Source organism: Gadus morhua, chromosome 11, assembly GCF_902167405.1.
Source record: "Gadus morhua chromosome 11, gadMor3.0, whole genome shotgun sequence".
Lineage (NCBI taxonomy): Eukaryota > Metazoa > Chordata > Actinopteri > Gadiformes > Gadidae > Gadus > Gadus morhua.
In genome coordinates this window covers 29,104,176-29,120,692 of record NC_044058.1, presented here as the reverse complement: position 1 = coordinate 29,120,692, position 16,517 = coordinate 29,104,176, and the positions used below count along the sequence as shown (strand labels likewise).

At 52.2% G+C, this 16,517-nt stretch overlaps 2 protein-coding genes across 2 annotated transcripts; one reads left to right on the top strand and one right to left on the bottom strand.

Moving 5' to 3' along the window:
• The first annotated feature begins 675 nt into the window (after positions 1-675).
• Positions 676-12,154, top strand: myo1ha (myosin IHa). The gene is made up of 31 exons (XM_030370167.1): positions 676-804; positions 1,165-1,280; positions 1,576-1,774; positions 2,047-2,127; positions 2,394-2,573; positions 2,883-2,981; positions 3,275-3,388; positions 3,484-3,555; positions 3,710-3,829; positions 3,913-3,980; positions 4,177-4,282; positions 4,490-4,570; positions 5,100-5,191; positions 5,602-5,696; positions 6,701-6,747; positions 6,991-7,071; positions 7,421-7,526; positions 8,042-8,159; positions 8,852-8,965; positions 9,303-9,379; positions 9,465-9,533; positions 9,622-9,706; positions 9,796-9,958; positions 10,073-10,156; positions 10,443-10,536; positions 10,619-10,674; positions 10,749-10,884; positions 10,988-11,058; positions 11,282-11,379; positions 11,470-11,569; positions 11,935-12,154. Exons 1-31 carry the CDS (start codon positions 682-684, stop codon positions 11,959-11,961), a joined length of 3,072 nt encoding a protein of 1,023 aa, XP_030226027.1. The 5' UTR covers positions 676-681; the 3' UTR covers positions 11,962-12,154.
• A 102-nt stretch (positions 12,155-12,256) lies between these two features.
• kctd10 (potassium channel tetramerization domain containing 10) lies at positions 12,257-16,379 on the bottom strand. Its single transcript, XM_030370168.1, has 7 exons — positions 16,281-16,379; positions 15,612-15,825; positions 14,980-15,149; positions 14,341-14,427; positions 13,957-14,009; positions 13,642-13,837; positions 12,257-13,430 (listed from the first exon to the last, which is right to left on the bottom strand). The coding sequence occupies exons 1-7, from the start codon at positions 16,281-16,283 to the stop codon at positions 13,212-13,214; spliced, it is 942 nt and encodes a 313-aa protein (XP_030226028.1). The 5' UTR covers positions 16,284-16,379; the 3' UTR covers positions 12,257-13,211.
• Between the last annotated feature and the right edge of the window lie 138 nt (positions 16,380-16,517).

Genomic DNA, 16,517 nt, shown 5'->3' with positions numbered 1-16,517 from the left:
TGTTTGGTTACTGACTGGTTTCTGACTGCTTCCTGACTGCTTCCTGTCTGGTTCCTGACTGGTTCCTGACTGACTGCTGCCTGATTGACTGGATCCCGTCTGGTTCCTAACTGGTTCCTGAATGGTTCCTGTCTAGTTCCTGACTGGTTCCTGACTGTTTCCTAACTGGTTCCTGTCTGCTTCCTGACTGGTTCCTGACTGTTTCCTAACTGGTTCCTGTCTGGTTCCTGATTGGTTCCTGACTGTTTCCTAACTGGTTCCTGACTGGTTCCTGACTGACTGACTGCTGCCTGACTGACTGGATCCCGTCTGGTTCCTAACTGGTTCCTGAATGGTTCCTGTCTAGTTCCTGACTGGTTCCTGACTGTTTCCTAACTGGTTCCTGTCTGCTTCCTGACTGGTTCCTGACTGTTTCCTAACTGGTTCCTGTCTGGTTCCTGATTGGTTCCTGACTGTTTCCTAACTGGTTCCTGACTGGTTCCTGACTGACTGCTGCCTGACTGACTGGTTCCTGACTGGATCCCGTCTGGTTCCTAACTGGTTCCTGAATGGTTCCTGACTGTTTCCTAACTGGTTCCTGTCTGCTTCCTGACTGTTTCCTGACTGTTTCCTAACTGGTTCCTGATTGGTTCCTGACCGTTTCCTGACTGTTTCCTGACTGTTTTCCAGGGACTACTGAACATGGAGGGGGCGCTGGTCGCCCGGGATAAGGTTGGCATCCAGGACTTCGTTCTCCTGGACGAGACCACGGAGACGGCCTTCATGGAGAACCTGAAGAAGCGCTTCGATAAGGACCTCATCTACGTGAGTCTGGACGGAGGAGACCAGCGTGGTCACACTCACGTCTGGGTTACTAATAAAGCTCTGTTTAGTGAGTGGAACCTGCGTACAGTACAGGCCTCTGCACTATGCAGAGAAGATCCTACAGTAAGTCACACAGAACACACTTCCATCAAACCCCCTGCAGACGCATGTGATGGCGTCAGTGACACATTCACAGTGCAGCACCAATCCAATAGGCTGGGTACCCCCAGCGCATTCTGCCCGGCGATTTCATCTAGAACGTCCTCTCACTCCGGCCTCAACGCAAGTCAATGAGGCCCACTGAGATGTACGTCTTGTCCAAGCGTCTCCCGTGTTTGTCTGTATCTTCGGGTTCTCCAGACCTACATCGGCGCCCTGGTCGTGTCGGTGAACCCCTACAAGGACCTCGACATTTACAACTCCAACCAGATGGATCTTTACATGGGGGTCAACTTCTTCGAACTGCCCCCACACATGTGAGCAGCTGTGTAAACCATATTACTCTTACATAATATATAACTCCTACATAATAACAGCTATGTGCCTGGGATTAGTAAAGCGTTACCTTATCGTGGTGAGTCAACAGCATGTCTTTAGTCTCACTGCGCTCGTTCTCCAAGCAAAGCTGAGCTCTGAATGAGCCCTGCGGTCCACCGTACCATGTGACCCCCCCTGTCCCCATGTGACCCCCCCTGTCCCCATGTGACCCCCCTGTCCCCATGTGACCCCCCTGTCCCCATGTGCCCCCCCCCCCGCCCCCCCGCCCCCCAGCTTCGCCCTGGCGGACACGGTGTACCACGCCATGATGCTGGAGCTCAACAACCACTTCATCCTGATCTCCGGGGAGAGTGGCGCGGGGAAGACGGAGGCCTCCAAGAAGATCCTGCAGTACTACGCCGCGTGCTCCCCCGAGACCGACCTGCTCACCTCCGTCAGGGACAAGATGCTCATGTCCAACCCCGTCCTGGAGGTCCGCTCAGCCGGGTGACACAGGATCAGGATGTGATGTCATATGTTGTGTGCAGAGTCTAGGTGAACTCTGAACAAACGATATCAGGGAAAAGATTTGATGGCATACGTTGTCATATCGTATCATGTCATGTGATGTAATATCATTACGTGTCACGCAATATACAATACATCATATCATTGGTCACCACATCCTGTCATACGTCATGCTGTACAGTATCATACCATCCTCGTGCTCTGATCTCCCTCTCTGTCTCCTGAACCTCCCCACAGGCCTTCGGCAACGCCAAGACTCTGAAGAACGACAACTCCAGTCGCTTTGGGAAGTACATGGACATCCAGTTCAACAGCGAGGTGGGCAGGAGACCCTCCATGTTGAGGTGGCCCCTCTGTACGGAGGGAGGGGGCAGGAGAACCTCCATGTTGAGGTGGCCCCTCTGTACGGAGAGGGGGGGGGGGAGCACCTTCTTGTTGAGGTGCTCCCCCCCTGTAAAGAGAGAGGGGAGGGAGGACAGTTGCAGTAGGTATCGTTGATCAAAGGCCTTTCTAAAGTCAGCCTCGCCCCTCCCCAGCAGTGCAGCTCTTGATTGGTAAGCTGCTGAGTTGTGCTCCAATCACAGGGAGAGGCGCTGGGCGGACACATCCTCAACTACCTACTGGAGAAGTCCCGGGTGGTGCATCAGAACCATGGAGAGAGGAACTTCCACATCTTCTACCAGCTGGTGGAGGGCGGGGAGGAAGACCTTCTGCACCAACTTGGTCTTGAGAGAGACTGCCTGTACTACAACTATCTCACGCAGGTAAGTGTGACCGGACGTTTGGTTTGGTTCACTCAGGTCCCAGTGATTCAGGGGCCCTCATGTCCATCAGGTGTGAAGAGTAGTAGTATATATAGTAATAGAGTAGTGGTAGCAGGTTGCTGGTTCGATCCCTGGCTCCTCCCAGAGTGTTGAGGTGTCCCTGAGCAAGGCACCTCACCCTAACTGCTCGCGGGCAGCTGGCTGCTGTCTTGCAGGTTTTGGCCATCATTGGTTACAAAAGCGCTTTATAAATGCAGTCTATTTATTGACCATAATGTGTACCATGTCTTGGTGTTCGTTCTGTGAAAGGGTGAATGTGCCATTATGTCCTCCATCAACGACAAGAATGACTGGAAGACGGTGAAGAATGCCCTGAAGGTCATAGAGGTCAGCGAGAGTGACCGGACGGTATGTTTATTTACCGTCGACGAAGAACCCTATCTAACACTCCCATGTTATGTTCTACTGTACCTTCTACGATATCATCACCTATATGCACCTGTACCTGTAAATCACATAAAACACATCCTACTTCCTTCACACTACCGAAGTATCTTTTGTGTTATTCAACTAACTACAGACAGTAATGACTGCACACACAGAAGCACAACACACCACATAATCCATCATAGCTCCCCCTTGAGCCAGACGGTTCCTCGTGAACCCTTTGAGATGTTAAGGTGTTCCTCGTGATGTTCCAGGACTTGTTTGGAGTGGTCGCGAGCGTCCTTCACCTAGGGAACGTGGAGTTTGACCCGGACAGCCGAGGGAACGCCAGCCTGGACAACAACACTGAGCTGCGCTGGGTCTCCACGGTAAGCCCTCGGACCTCCAGGTCCATCTGTCTGGTACCATCGCTGTGAGGCTGCAGGAACTCTCCTTTGTGAACCAAACCTTTCTCGCCCTGCAGCTGCTGGGGGTGAACGCACAGACCCTGCAGGAGGGTCTCACCTATCGGAAGATCAGAGCCCAGCAGGATCAGGTAATCATGAGCAATGATTAGGAGGGATAAGGAGTTAAAACCAAATCGGTACGATTAGCATGCAGCCTTCCCTCCCAGAGAATCAAATCGAAATAAAGATCAAATTGTAACATTTTACACACGTTAAGATCCGTGTTCTGCTGTCCCGGTGAAGGTTCTAAGCCCGTTTAACATCGACCACGCTATCTACGTGAGGGACGCCCTGGCCAAGGCCATGTACGGTCGCACCTTCACCTGGTTGGTCCGGCAGATCAACGAGTCCATGGAGAACAAGGTGAGGAGGAGGAAGGACACGTTTTAACTGAGTACGTTTCGGTTATAATACGAGTTTGTCTTTGTTTGTATTTTCTCTGACAGGACGACACAATGAAGATGGTTATAGGATTATTGGACATATATGGGTTTGAGGTGTTCTATGTAAATAGGTAGGTCCTTTATTTATTAGTTAGTAATATATTTAAGTAATATATTTATTTTAATTCTTGAATCATTCCACTTCCACGCACACTAGAAGCTTGTGTTGTGTGGGATTACTTGATTCTTATCTTTTGTGAGCTTTCTAAGAGGAGGTGCTGTGATTGGTGGAGAGGCCGGTCTGCTGTGACTCTGCTCTCCTCTCAGTTTCGAACAGTTCTGTATAAACTACTGCAATGAGAAGCTGCAGCAGCTCTTCATCCAGCTCACACTCAAGTCTGAGCAGGAGGAGTACGAGGCCGAGGGCATCGAGGTGAACCTGGCCTCCAGATCTAAGTCCACATCTAAATCCAGATCCAAATCTAAATCCAATATCAAGTATTCATGGTCCACAATACCAAGTACTCTCTCCAAGTGTCTGTACTGGTCTGATACTGGGCTGACTCCATGTCTCTGTACTGGTCTGATACTGGTCTGACTCCATGTCTCTGTACTGGTCTGACTCCATGTCTGTGTCCAGTGGGAGGCCGTCCAGTTCTTCAACAACAAGATCATTTGTGACCTGGTGGAGGAGAGACACAGAGGCATCATCTCCATACTGGTGAGGACTGGGAGGACTGGGGGATGTGTGGTAAAGCACCTGGACACCATGTATACACCAGTGCACACATTGGTGCTCTAGAGGACAGGTGATGGTACGGCTGATGGTACGGCTGATGGTACGGTCAATGGTACGGTCGATGGTACGGCCGATGGTACGGCCGATGGTACGGGTGATGGTACGGGTGATGGTAGGGCTGATGGTACGGCTGATGGTACGGCTGATGGTACGGCTGATGGTACGGGTGATGGTAGGGCCGATGGTACGGCCGATGGTACGGCCGATGGTACGGCCGATGGTACGGTTGATGGTACGGCTGATGGTACGGCTGATGGTACGGTCAACGGTATGGCTGATGGTACGGTTGATGGTACGGTTGACGGTACGGCTGACGGTACGGCTGACGGTACGGCTGACGGTACGGCTGATGGTATGGTCGATGCTACGGGTGATGGTACGGTCGATGGTACGGCTGATGGTATGGTCGATGGTACGGGTGATGGTACGGTCGATGGTACGTTGTGTTCAGGACGAGGAGTGCCTCCGACCGGGCGACGCTACAGACCTGACCTTCCTGGAGAGACTGGAGGAGAAGATGGGAGACCACCCCCACTTCGTCACGTGAGTGGAGCTCCACCAGACTTCCATAACATAGGTTCTTTCTAGAACAGACACCATGTTAATGAGGGTGTACAACAGCATGGAGGAAAGGGCAAATCAAACAAGATACAAAACGCAAACACAAAGGTTATCACTAAAATAAACACAAACACACAAGATATCAAATAAAATAAAATATGATACAAATAAAATAAAATAAATATGCTTTTAGAACATTGTGCCAGAGTGTTGTCAGCGTTCTCTCCATGCTGGTGTCGATGCCAGCCCTCTGCAGGCCTGCTGGCTCTCTGGCCCAGGGGTCTAACCCCCGGGTCTGGACCTGGGACTCTGGACCGAGGGGTCTGGACCCAGCGGTCTAGACCCAGGGGTCCCAAGCCTCACCCAGTCCGTCTGCTCCTGCTGCCCCCCAGGCACCGGCTGGCCGACATCACGACCCGGAAGACCCTCGACCGGGGAGACTTCCGCCTGCTGCACTACGCCGGGGAGGTCACCTACTGCGTCGTGGGTAAGAGAGACCGTCACACTCAACATACAGAGAGAGTGAGACCATCACAACAACATACAGGGAGAGAGAGACCGTCACACTCAAAATACAGAGAGAGAGAGAGACCGTCACACTCAACATACAGAGAGAGAGAGAGAGACCGTCACACTCAACATACAGAGAGAGAGAGACCATCACAACAACATACAGGGAGAGAGAGACCGTCACACTCAACATACAGAGAGAGAGAGAGAGAGACCGCACAACAACATACAGAGAGAGAGAGGCCGTAACAAAAACATACAGAGAGAGAGAGAGAGACCGTCACAACAACATACAGAGAGAGAGAGAGAGAGAGAGAGAGAGAGAGAGACCGTCACAGCAACATACAGAGAGAGAGAGAGAGAGACCGTCACAACAACATACAGAGAGAGAGAGGCCGTAACAAAAACATACAGAGAGAGAGAGAGAGACCGTCACAGCAACATACAGAGAGAGAGAGAGACCGTCACAACAACATACAGAGAGAGAGAGAGAGAGACCGTCACAGCAACATACAGAGAGAGAGAGAGAGAGACCGTCACAGCAACATACAGAGAGAGAGAGAGAGAGAGACCGTCACAACAACATACAGAGAGAGAGAGAGGCCGTCACAACAACATACAGAGAGAGAGAGAGAGAGACCGTCACAGCAACATACAGAGAGAGAGAGAGAGACCGTCACAGCAACATACAGAGAGAGAGAGAGAGAGAGAGAGAGAGAGAGAGACCGTCACAACAACATACAGAGAGAGAGAGAGAGACCGTCACAACAACATACAGAGAGAGATACCTACTGCATTGTGGGTAGGAGAGATACAAATGTCTATGTACACAATATGAGTATCAGAAATGACGGTGCAAAAACAAAGAAACATACTGTATGTATAAACAGTGTCTACATTATGGTTGCAGTCTCATTAGACGTATGTCCAACCACGCAGCACCAGGCCTGACATGAGATATGCTCTGACCTCTGCTCCCAGGGTTCCTGGACAAGAACAACGACCTGCTGTACAAGAACATCAAGGACGTGAGTCCGCTGTCTCCTACCGCCGCGCCACGTGAGCTCAGGAATGCACCTCGACAGGGGATTCCTTTCAGTGACACCCTGAATTATTCACCCCGCCGGCGACTCAGTGAATTATACAAGAGGGAGTCGCTGAAGATCTGACCCGGCTGGCTCTCCTTAAGGGTGTCGCCGCGCCGAGGAGAGAGGGGAACACCCGTGCACGTGTAGATGTTTCATGTCTGCTGTTGTTTGTGTTTGGGGCAGCTGATGGGCCAGTCGAAGAACGCCATCGTCAGGGAGGTGTTCTGCAACGCAGACGCAGACAGCCGCCGCAGGCCGGAGACGGTGGGTCCTCCAGCGTACCGCGCTGCAGACCTCCTCTTTACACCTCAATTATTCAACAATCAGTAACTGAAACACCCCCCCCCCCCCCCCCCCCCAGTCACTCAGGGCTCATCATGCATCTGACAGGTGGGCTGTAAGGGATCATGAACCTCAGTGTGGGTTTGTGTGTGTGTGTGTGTGTGTGTGTGTGTCTGAGTGCAAGTGCGTGTGTGCATGTGTGTGTGCACGTGTGTGTATGAATGCGTGTGGTTGCGCCTGCTTGCATGTGCATTTGCGTGCGTGTGCGTGTGTGTGTATGTGCGTGTGCGTACGCCTGCGTGTGTGCACGTGTGTGTGCATGAGTGTGCAGGTGGCCACCCAGTTCAAGAGCAGCCTCCTGAAGCTGACCGAGAGCCTCCTGGCTAAGGACGCCTGGTACGTCCGCTGCCTCAAATCCAACGAGTCCAAGAAGCCAGGTAACGTGGAAACATCCGGTCCACTGGGTTCTACTGGGTTCTACTGGGATCTACTGGGTTCTTCTGGGTTCTACTGGGTTCAACTTGGTTCTACTGGGTTCTACTGGGTTCTGCTTGGTTCTACTGGGTTCTGCTCGGTTTAGCAGAACCTCTGGGGAGACCACACTGACCACTCAGCTCCTGGGACAGAACTCAGAGCTGAAGGCCGGGGTAAGCCTTCAGAGGGTCAGTAAGTGTATTCCTACATGCTGCTGAGACCTTTAAAGACTTGGTCCAAAGATATTCGAATGGAAGGAAAGTGACCCGCCCTGTTTACCCAGACGGTCGTCAGACTGTAGATCAGGGTCGTCTGACTCGTCAGGCTACGACTCCAACCCACGACCCTCAGATCCGGATGGACAGACTTAGGCTACAGTCCCGAGAGCAGCAATGTCTCATGGTACTAATGTATCAATGTTTCCTTTATTTTCATCACACGCACACACACACGCAACCCCCCCCCCCCCCCCCCCCAGGCGTGCTGGACGAGGCGCTGGTCCGCCACCAGGTGAAGTACCTGGGTCTGATGGAGCACCTGAGGGTTCGGCGGGCCGGCTTCGCTTACCGCCGGCGCTACGAAGTCTTCCTACAGAGGTAGTGCTAACATGAACCGCCGACCGCTACCTTAGTTAGCAGCACCGCTAACTAAGGTAGCACTAACATGAACCACCAACCGCATGCACCGTTAGCGGCACCGCTAACTAAGGGAGCGCTAACATGAACCACCAACCGCTCCCCTAGTTAGCAGCACCGCTAACTAAGGTAGGAGAACACAAATTAAATGAACATAAATAATGTATGTGCGTTCAATTAGTCAATGTAAGCACGAACATTAAAAGGGTGCAAATTGGGTGCAAATACTCACAATTTAGTGAGGAAGACGGGTCTCCTCATCATGCAGCTTTTGGCTCATGTCTCCCCACAAAAGAAGCACAACACCAGGGGAGGGTCAGAGTAGGAGAGGTGAATCCCATCCAAACATAAAGCCCCACACTGGGGGTACTCTGGATAGACCCTCCTAACCCTGGAAGGACGGACCCCTCTTCTGCCTCATCATGGTTCCTTCCTCAGGGTTCGGGGAGTTCTCCTTCACCGTTCAGAGGGCTGAGGGTCAGGGGGTCAAGGGGGGGGGGCTGTGAGGCCCTTTGAGGCCAACTGGGATTAAGGGCAATACAAACCAAATGGGCTTGACCCGAGCGACGGCAGGGTTGTGTTAGAGGCGACCGTCCCCCAACAGGGGACAGGGGGTCCTCTATACCCACGGTGTGCTGTGACGTCTCCCCCAGGTACAAGGCCCTGTGTCCGGCCACCTGGCCTCACTGGTTGGGGCTGCCCATGGACGGCGTGCAGGTGCTGGTCCAACACCTGGGCTACATGCCCTACGAGTACAAGATGGGACGGTGAGAGAGCTGGTCCCCTCAGCCTTACCTTAACCTGACTCCTAAAGCTAAGGGGACGGTGAGAGAGCTGCTCCCCTCAGCCTTACCTTAACCTGACTCTTAAAGCTAGGGCAAGCCATTCAGAGAAACCAGTCCGATGTATTTGAAAGGCAGCCAGAGACACCAGATGTTTTAGCTTTTCTTCAGAGCATTTGATTGATAGATTGCTGTCGGGTGTAAAGAGAATTTCAAACACGTGTGCCAAAAGATGCTTGTAAAACGAATGGCCTGCCCTTTAACCTTCACGTTTAAAGGAGGGTTCAGGCGGAGATAACGTCGCTGTCCCTCCTCTCTACAGAACCAAGATCTTCATCCGTCATCCCAAGACTCTGTACGCCACGGAGGACGCCTTCGAAAGGTGTAAGCATGAGCTAGGTGAGAGAAAGATGTGTTGTGGTTGTTGTTGTCGTGATTATTAAAGGTGTTGTGGTATCTTTAACACAACTCTGTGGCGTTGCAGCCACAAAGCTCCAGGGCAAATACCGAGGCTACAAGGCCAAAGGAGAGCTGAAGAAGAGGAAGGAAAACGGTGAACGCTGCCACCCCCGTAGGTCACAGGTCGGCATGTGGGGACAGGAGGTGAGGTTCTAATGCATGTTGTTTATTGCGGACCAAAGCATTCCAGATGGACGTGGCCTGGAAGGCAGCTCAGGCCAGGAAGGAGGTGGAGAGACGGGATTGGGCGGTGAAGGTCATTAAGAAGTAAGGAGGAACGAGAACGAGTGGAATCACAGGTGAGACGGTCCAACTGTCCCTCTGGTGTTCTCAAACCCTCTCCTCTTCCCGCTCAGATTCATCAACGGTTTTATCAATAGAGGTGACGCCAGGTCCACGGACAACTCAGAATACCTGGCCTTCGTGAGACAGAGCTACCTGAACCGCCTCAAGCTCAAGCTGCCCCAAACGGTCCTGGATAAGACCACCTGGCTCACCCCACCGTCGGTGTGCCAGGAGGTAGGCCCTGGACCCGGCTCAGGCACCGCGCTGTGGGGTACACTCCAGTCAGGGGCCCGCGCTGTGGGGAACACTCCAGTCAGGGGCCCCCCTCTGATATCTGCTCATGTTTAGGCCTCGGAGTTGCTGCGCAAAGTCTACTATCGGCTCATGGTGAGGAAGTACGTGAGAGGGATCTCCCAGCAGAAGAAAGGACAGGTGAAGACCGAACCCAGCTCCCACGTCAGAGGAGAGCCACCTGCCCCTGCTCTGGGGGGGTGTTGCTCTGCTGCCCCCCCTAACCCTAACCCTCAGGGCCACAGACGGACTGGGTTATGGAGAGCATTCAGTTATCTGGAGTGAGGTTTCAGTTAGAGCTGTACTGTTTGTCCTGTTCTGTGTCTTCAATATAAAAGGGCTTATTAATATCGTTAATCACTATATTGGTGACGACGATACGAGTGAACCCGTAGTGGGTTCAATGATCCGTCCTTTATGTTCTCAGCTGCAGATGAAGGTGGTTACCAGTGCTATCTTCAAGGGCAAGAAGGACAGTTATCCGCAGAGCATCACTCGGTCGTTCCTGGACACCAGGATCGGTGAGTAGCGCCAGAAGAAGCTCAGTTCAGTGAACGGCCATTTGGTCAACCTCCACTCATCGCAGACCGCGTCGTATTTCAGGTGAAGCCGACATCAACCCGAAAGTCCTGCAGATGATTCGTAACGAGCGTGTAAAGGTAGGACGTCTGTCAGAGTGCGTCTGATGAGGCCGAGGGGGAGGGCTAAGGGGACGGCTGTGTTCTCTCTCCAGTACAGCGTGCCGGTGGTGAAGTACGACAGGAAGGGCTTCAAGCCGCGGCCGCGGCAGATCCTCCTGACCACCAGTGCCGCCTACCTGGTGGAGGAGGCCAAGATCAAGCAGAGGGTCCTCTACACGTCTCTGAAAGGTCCGGCTCCACGCCCCCTGAGATGTGGCCAGACGGTTTCAGATCATTTTAGTAATTCGTAGCTGTTATACATGAGTGACGGTTCCACTCTGCTTCGTTTCAGGAATCTCGGTCAGCAACCTCACTGATGACATCGTCGTGCTGCACATCACCTGTGAAGACGCCAAGCAGAAGGTATTCCTGGAGCTCCTCTAGAAGCCATGTCAACACGACACGTTTGTTTTATGAATACAGTGATGCATTCATGTTCTGCATCTATGAACAGATTATCAAATCCATTTTCAACTATCAACTCTTCTGTTTCATGGTTCATTTCATGTTTGACCTGGGTCCCTGAGCTAGCTTGTGACTCATCCTGAAGCCAGGGCCTCTAAGTGTGTCGGCTGCGCTGTTTCAGGGGGATCTGGTGTTCCAGTGTGACCACCTCTTTGAGTTCCTGACCAAACTCAGCATGCTGGCCAACAAACAAAATGCCTTCCAAGTAGTGAAGGGCAGGTGAGTGGGGTGGATTTCAGAGGACGCCTGCAGCCATTACCGGGTGTCTGTCATTAATGTTTTATTAAATCGGTTCGCTTTGCTACGCAGCATCACGATTGAAATCCAGTCGGGGAAGCAGGGAGCGGTGGACTTCACCACGGGCCCGGAGCCCCTCGTGTACAAGGACAAGAACGGACACCTGATGGTGGTGAGGCACCCACCACCACACACACCTTACCCCTTAAAGTCTGGTTAAATGTGGTGGCACCCATACCTTAACACTTAAAGTCTGGTTAAATGAGTGGTACCCATATACCTTAACACTTAAAGTCTGGTTAAATGAGTGGTACCCATACCTCAAATCTTAAAGTCTGTTTTAATGGGTGGTACCCATACCTCACCTCTTAAAGTCTGTTTTAATGGGTGGCACCCATACCTCACCTCTTAAAGTCTGTTTTAATGGGTGGCACCCATACCTCACCTCTTAAAGTCTGTTTTAATGGGTGGCTTGCAAACATACCTCTTAAAGTCTGTTTGCAAGCCAGGGAACAAAGGAATCGGTTTGCCTTGCAGGTTTCCACCAGAGTGCGGACAAGGTGATCAGGGAAAGATCAGGTCTGAAGCACAGGAAACCCTCTGCATATTTCATCAGGAGAGGGAGATGAGAAGGAGAGGAGCAGCTGGTTTGCAGACCACCAACCCGTGCTGCCTACATTACCCACAATGCATCTGTGCTGCATCTACAGCACAGCCCAATCCCTGGGTTCATGTACTGCGATATGGTGGCTGGTGGAAGGGTGTGCTTGATGGCTCCATTGTATTGTTGCATTGAGCGATGGTGAATGTTTTCATACTAATGGTTTTCATTCAAAAATAAAGCTAGGACTAGCAAAAAAACATTGTAGAAATTTATTTGTGATAAAGAATGTATAAATATATCTAAAACATACATATGTTCACGTCTGTACAGGAGAGATAAGTACTGTGATTGTGAGGAGGACGTTGTTAAACACATGAGGAGAAACAGGTCGTTACATGATGACAGCTCTGGTTTCGCTCCCCTTGGAACGCCGTTACAAGGCAGAGTTCCTCCTGCTGATCTGGTTACGGGCGTAGGTAGCGCGACCTCCGCCCTCCTCCACCCGTACACCAACACCTCAGGTCAGACCTCACGTTGCCTCCTCTAAAGAGGGGTCCTTTCATAGGATCGAGGGACTGTGGCGAATTAAAACTAAGGGAGTGTCAGGGTGGAGACCGCTCTGAAACAATGATTGCACCCATGACATCAGAAGTGTATAAAAGATGATATAAAAAGAAGGAATACGTTTGGATATGCGGTATACTTGTAGAAGACAGTGCTTTGCGGGATTCTTTTTTTTAAGAATAAACAGTGCCACCAAGCGGCCACTTCATGTACAACACCTGGTGTTGGCCAACAAAATCACAAAAAAAATAATCAACTTGCTAAAAATGTTATGCATCTTGTTCTTTCGACTGTAATGTTCAAAGAGCACAAAAAACGAAGTAATGACATTGCATTAGTAAAAACACGTGATCTGCATTACAATTGCAAACGTAGTCTCATGATTGGTCGAACCTATCGGTGGGCGGGTCGATGCCGTCTGCGTGCGAGTGGACAATAAAGCAAATCACTCAACATAGTGACGTGCTGGAGGAGCTACGACAGTAACCACGGGAAGCTACGGCTCTTCAGCGCTAACGACTCTGCTAACGACTCAGCTCGTTAGAGTCCGTAATGAGGGGAGGAGGCGGTCGGTGATAAGGCACAGGCAGGACCGCTCGGCGGCCGGGGTCCACTGGGGGGTCAGAGGTCACTGGGGGGTCAGAGGTCACTGGTGGTGGTGCGTGCGGTCGTCGGGCCGCTTGATGTGGATCCTCCGCACGCGCTCGATGCGGTCGCGCTCCTCGTCCTCGTCCAGGTGGTGGGAGCGACCGGCGGCGCCGCCCGTGGCCTCCAGCAGGGCGTTGTCCGGGCCGCGCCCGTCCTGGGACTCGTACAGCAGGATGTTCAGGGTCTCCTCGTAGATACGGGCCTCGGGGAACTCCACCTGGGGGGGACCAACCGTCAGAGAGGGTCGGGGGGGGACCGGGGCGGACCAACCGTCAGAGAGGCTCGGGGGAGTCCAAACATACCCCCAAACTATACCACATTTCCATACGTCCTCAGATTCATCCCCATCCCATAAAACCATGTGTGAACGTGTCCTCAGATGCCTCCCCATCCCATAATAGCGCGTGTGCCCGTGTCCCAGGCCGTACCTTGGTCTGCTTCTTCTCGGTGGCGTACACGATGGAGGTGCAGCAGACCTCGGCGATCTTGCGGCCCTGGCCGTAGAAGGACCAGCAGCAGATCTCGTCCCCGATCACGTCCTTGATGAAGAGGACGCGCCCGTTGAAGCGCAGGGACAGCTTGTCGAACAGCTCGATGTTCTTCAGCATGTTGTCGTCAGAGTTGCTGAACAGGAAGTGAGGGGGTGAGCGCAGGAAGTGAGGAGGGCGAGCACAGGAAGTGAGGATGAAGTAATGGGGCCGAGCTCCACTGTGACCGGCTGAGTCTCTGCGTCGGGGCCTTACCTTGTGTACGAGTACTTGTTGTTGCTGCGGTTGTACAGAAGTTTGACGGTGGGCTGTGGGGACGAAGAGTAGAGTGTTGAAACATTTACTGATTAAAAGAAGGTCCATGGTCTATAGATACAGGAGAACAGCTTACGAGTACTTGCCGTGATTCATAGTCTTGATTTTGCTGTTGTTGCTAATGCAGCGTTTGAAGAGCGATGCTATTTCCTTAAATAGTATACGTTTGTCCATCGCTGGACAAACGTATACTATTTAAGGAAATAGCATCGCTCTTCAAACGCTGCATTAGCAACAACAGCAAAATCAAGACTATGAATCACGGCCATCTTGGTTGTAAACGCTAGCTGGGGGGGGGTGAGACATGGCGTGGGGGGGGGGTACCTTGTTGGAGGTGGCGATGAGGCGCTGCTCCTCCTTGGGCGAGGTCACCAGAGGGACCTTACAGAAGGGCTCGTAGGTGTCCTTGTTCTGCCAGAGGAGAGAGGAGGAGGCGTTCATGCCCAGGAGACTGTAGTAAAGTGTGTAGTACTACAGTAGTACCTTCTGGTTAAAAACATTCACTCTACTATCCTATCTGGGTATTGTGTATCGGAATACTGGAGAGCTGGAGTGGTCCACTCTGAACCAGAAGCGGCCGGCTCACACCTGGTACCGCCGGCTCACACCTGGTACCGCCGGCTCACACCTGGTACCGCCGGCTCACACCTGGTACCGCCGGCTCACACCAGGTACCGCCGGCTCACACCTGGTACCGTCGGCTCACACCAGGTACCGCTGGTTTATTTAGGGAGCCTGGCTGTTATTTTGTATTGTAGACTTTGGCATCATGGTACGTGTTCATGCGTACGGTTGAATGAAACATAACCTCACTAAAAGGCGTGGCTCCGAGTGGTGTGTGTGAGGGTGTGTGTGAGGGTGTGTGTGAGGGTGTGTGTGAGGGTGTGTGTGAGGGTGTGTGTGAGGGTGTGTGTTGTGGCCCCGTTCCGCCCCCCCCACCCCCACCCCCCCCGGCGGTCTCACCTGCAGCGCGGCCGTGCACTCGTCCGCCAGCCCCTGCACCAGGTAGTACTTGGCCTCGGCCAGCAGCTCCTCCGTCTCCCGCCGCGTGTCGGGCAGCGGCACGGCGCCGTCCCGCAGGTAGTTCAGGATGGTCCCGAAGTGCTTCCCACAGCGGTCGATCAGGATCCAGCCTGGGGGGGGGGGGGGGGGAGGGAGGAGGAGGAGGGGGAGGGGAGGGGGCTCTGGTGAGTTCTGCTGACACCTTGTGCGAGTCGGGGAAATCTTCCCACGAAAACATCAATACACAACTTCACCCTAGACTCCGCATATCCACCCCCCTACCCCAACCCCGCTCTGCTCCCTTACTATATGGTGTACGTCCTTACACTTAAAAATAGTACCTAGCATCTCATCCTATCTTTGTTGTATACAGGGAATGGGTTAACCTAGTGAACATCCTTACTGTACTGACAGATATATTGTTGTTGTTGTTGTTGTTTCTCTTTCTACTGACAAATGGACTTCTTGTAAGTTGCTTTAGATAGAAGCGTCGGCTAAACGCCCTACATGTAAATGACAATACACATCTGGGGAATGAGACTGTTTTGTGTTTTAGAGCAACAACTCAGAAACAAACCCCGCTAGAAACTCACCTTCACTGTCGGTGAGGACCTCCATGCGGCCGCTGAACATGGCCTTCAGCATGGTGTCCTGCTTGGTCAGGGTCTGCATGGTGGTGTAGTACAGAGCCCCGCCCACGTTCAGCTTCACGTACTTGGAGCTGGGGCTCGAGCCCTTGAAGGAGGTGGTGCGGGTTGTAGCTGCCGGCAGGGCCGAGCTCACAACGCTCTCACCTGACATCTCTTCCTGCGGAGGGTCAAAGGGCACGGCACACCTGTATCACTGTCATCTAGTACAACGCATTACTGCTTAATAACAACCAACTGCGAGTAACCACCTCCTACAAAACACTCCGCAGGTTACATACTAACGTCCCCATTGGCCAGCCGGCCAGCCAGCCAGACCCCCCCCCCCGCCAGAACCTGATCCAGACACCCCCTAGATCCAGACCAGAGTTATTGTGTCCATCAGGAATATGATCCAAACACAGCGATCCGTCCCGCTTTAGGGCATTAAGGACTATGTTGAGCTGCACCCAGGCTCAGTGTTAGCATGTAGCTAGGCTGTGAATAATATCTAATAAGTAGCCGACAAGTAGATAACTGAACCGGTTACGGGCGGCGCCCCGCGGCCCCCTGTCCCGGTGGGTGGTCCTGGATCACACGGTACCCGGTTAACGGGAGGATTAGAAGTATATTTACCATAGAACCAAGGCAGACTTCGGGAGTTTAGCTCGCTAACCTTAGCCAGCTGACACCCACTTCCTTCCGGTCCCAAGCTGCGCACTTATACTATGACGTCAGCGTCCCGCCTGTGTTTAAAGGTACAGCCCCAATTATATTACAATATATTTATACATATACCTATATCTATATATATATCTATATATATATATATATATATATATATAATATTTATGCATATATATATATATATAT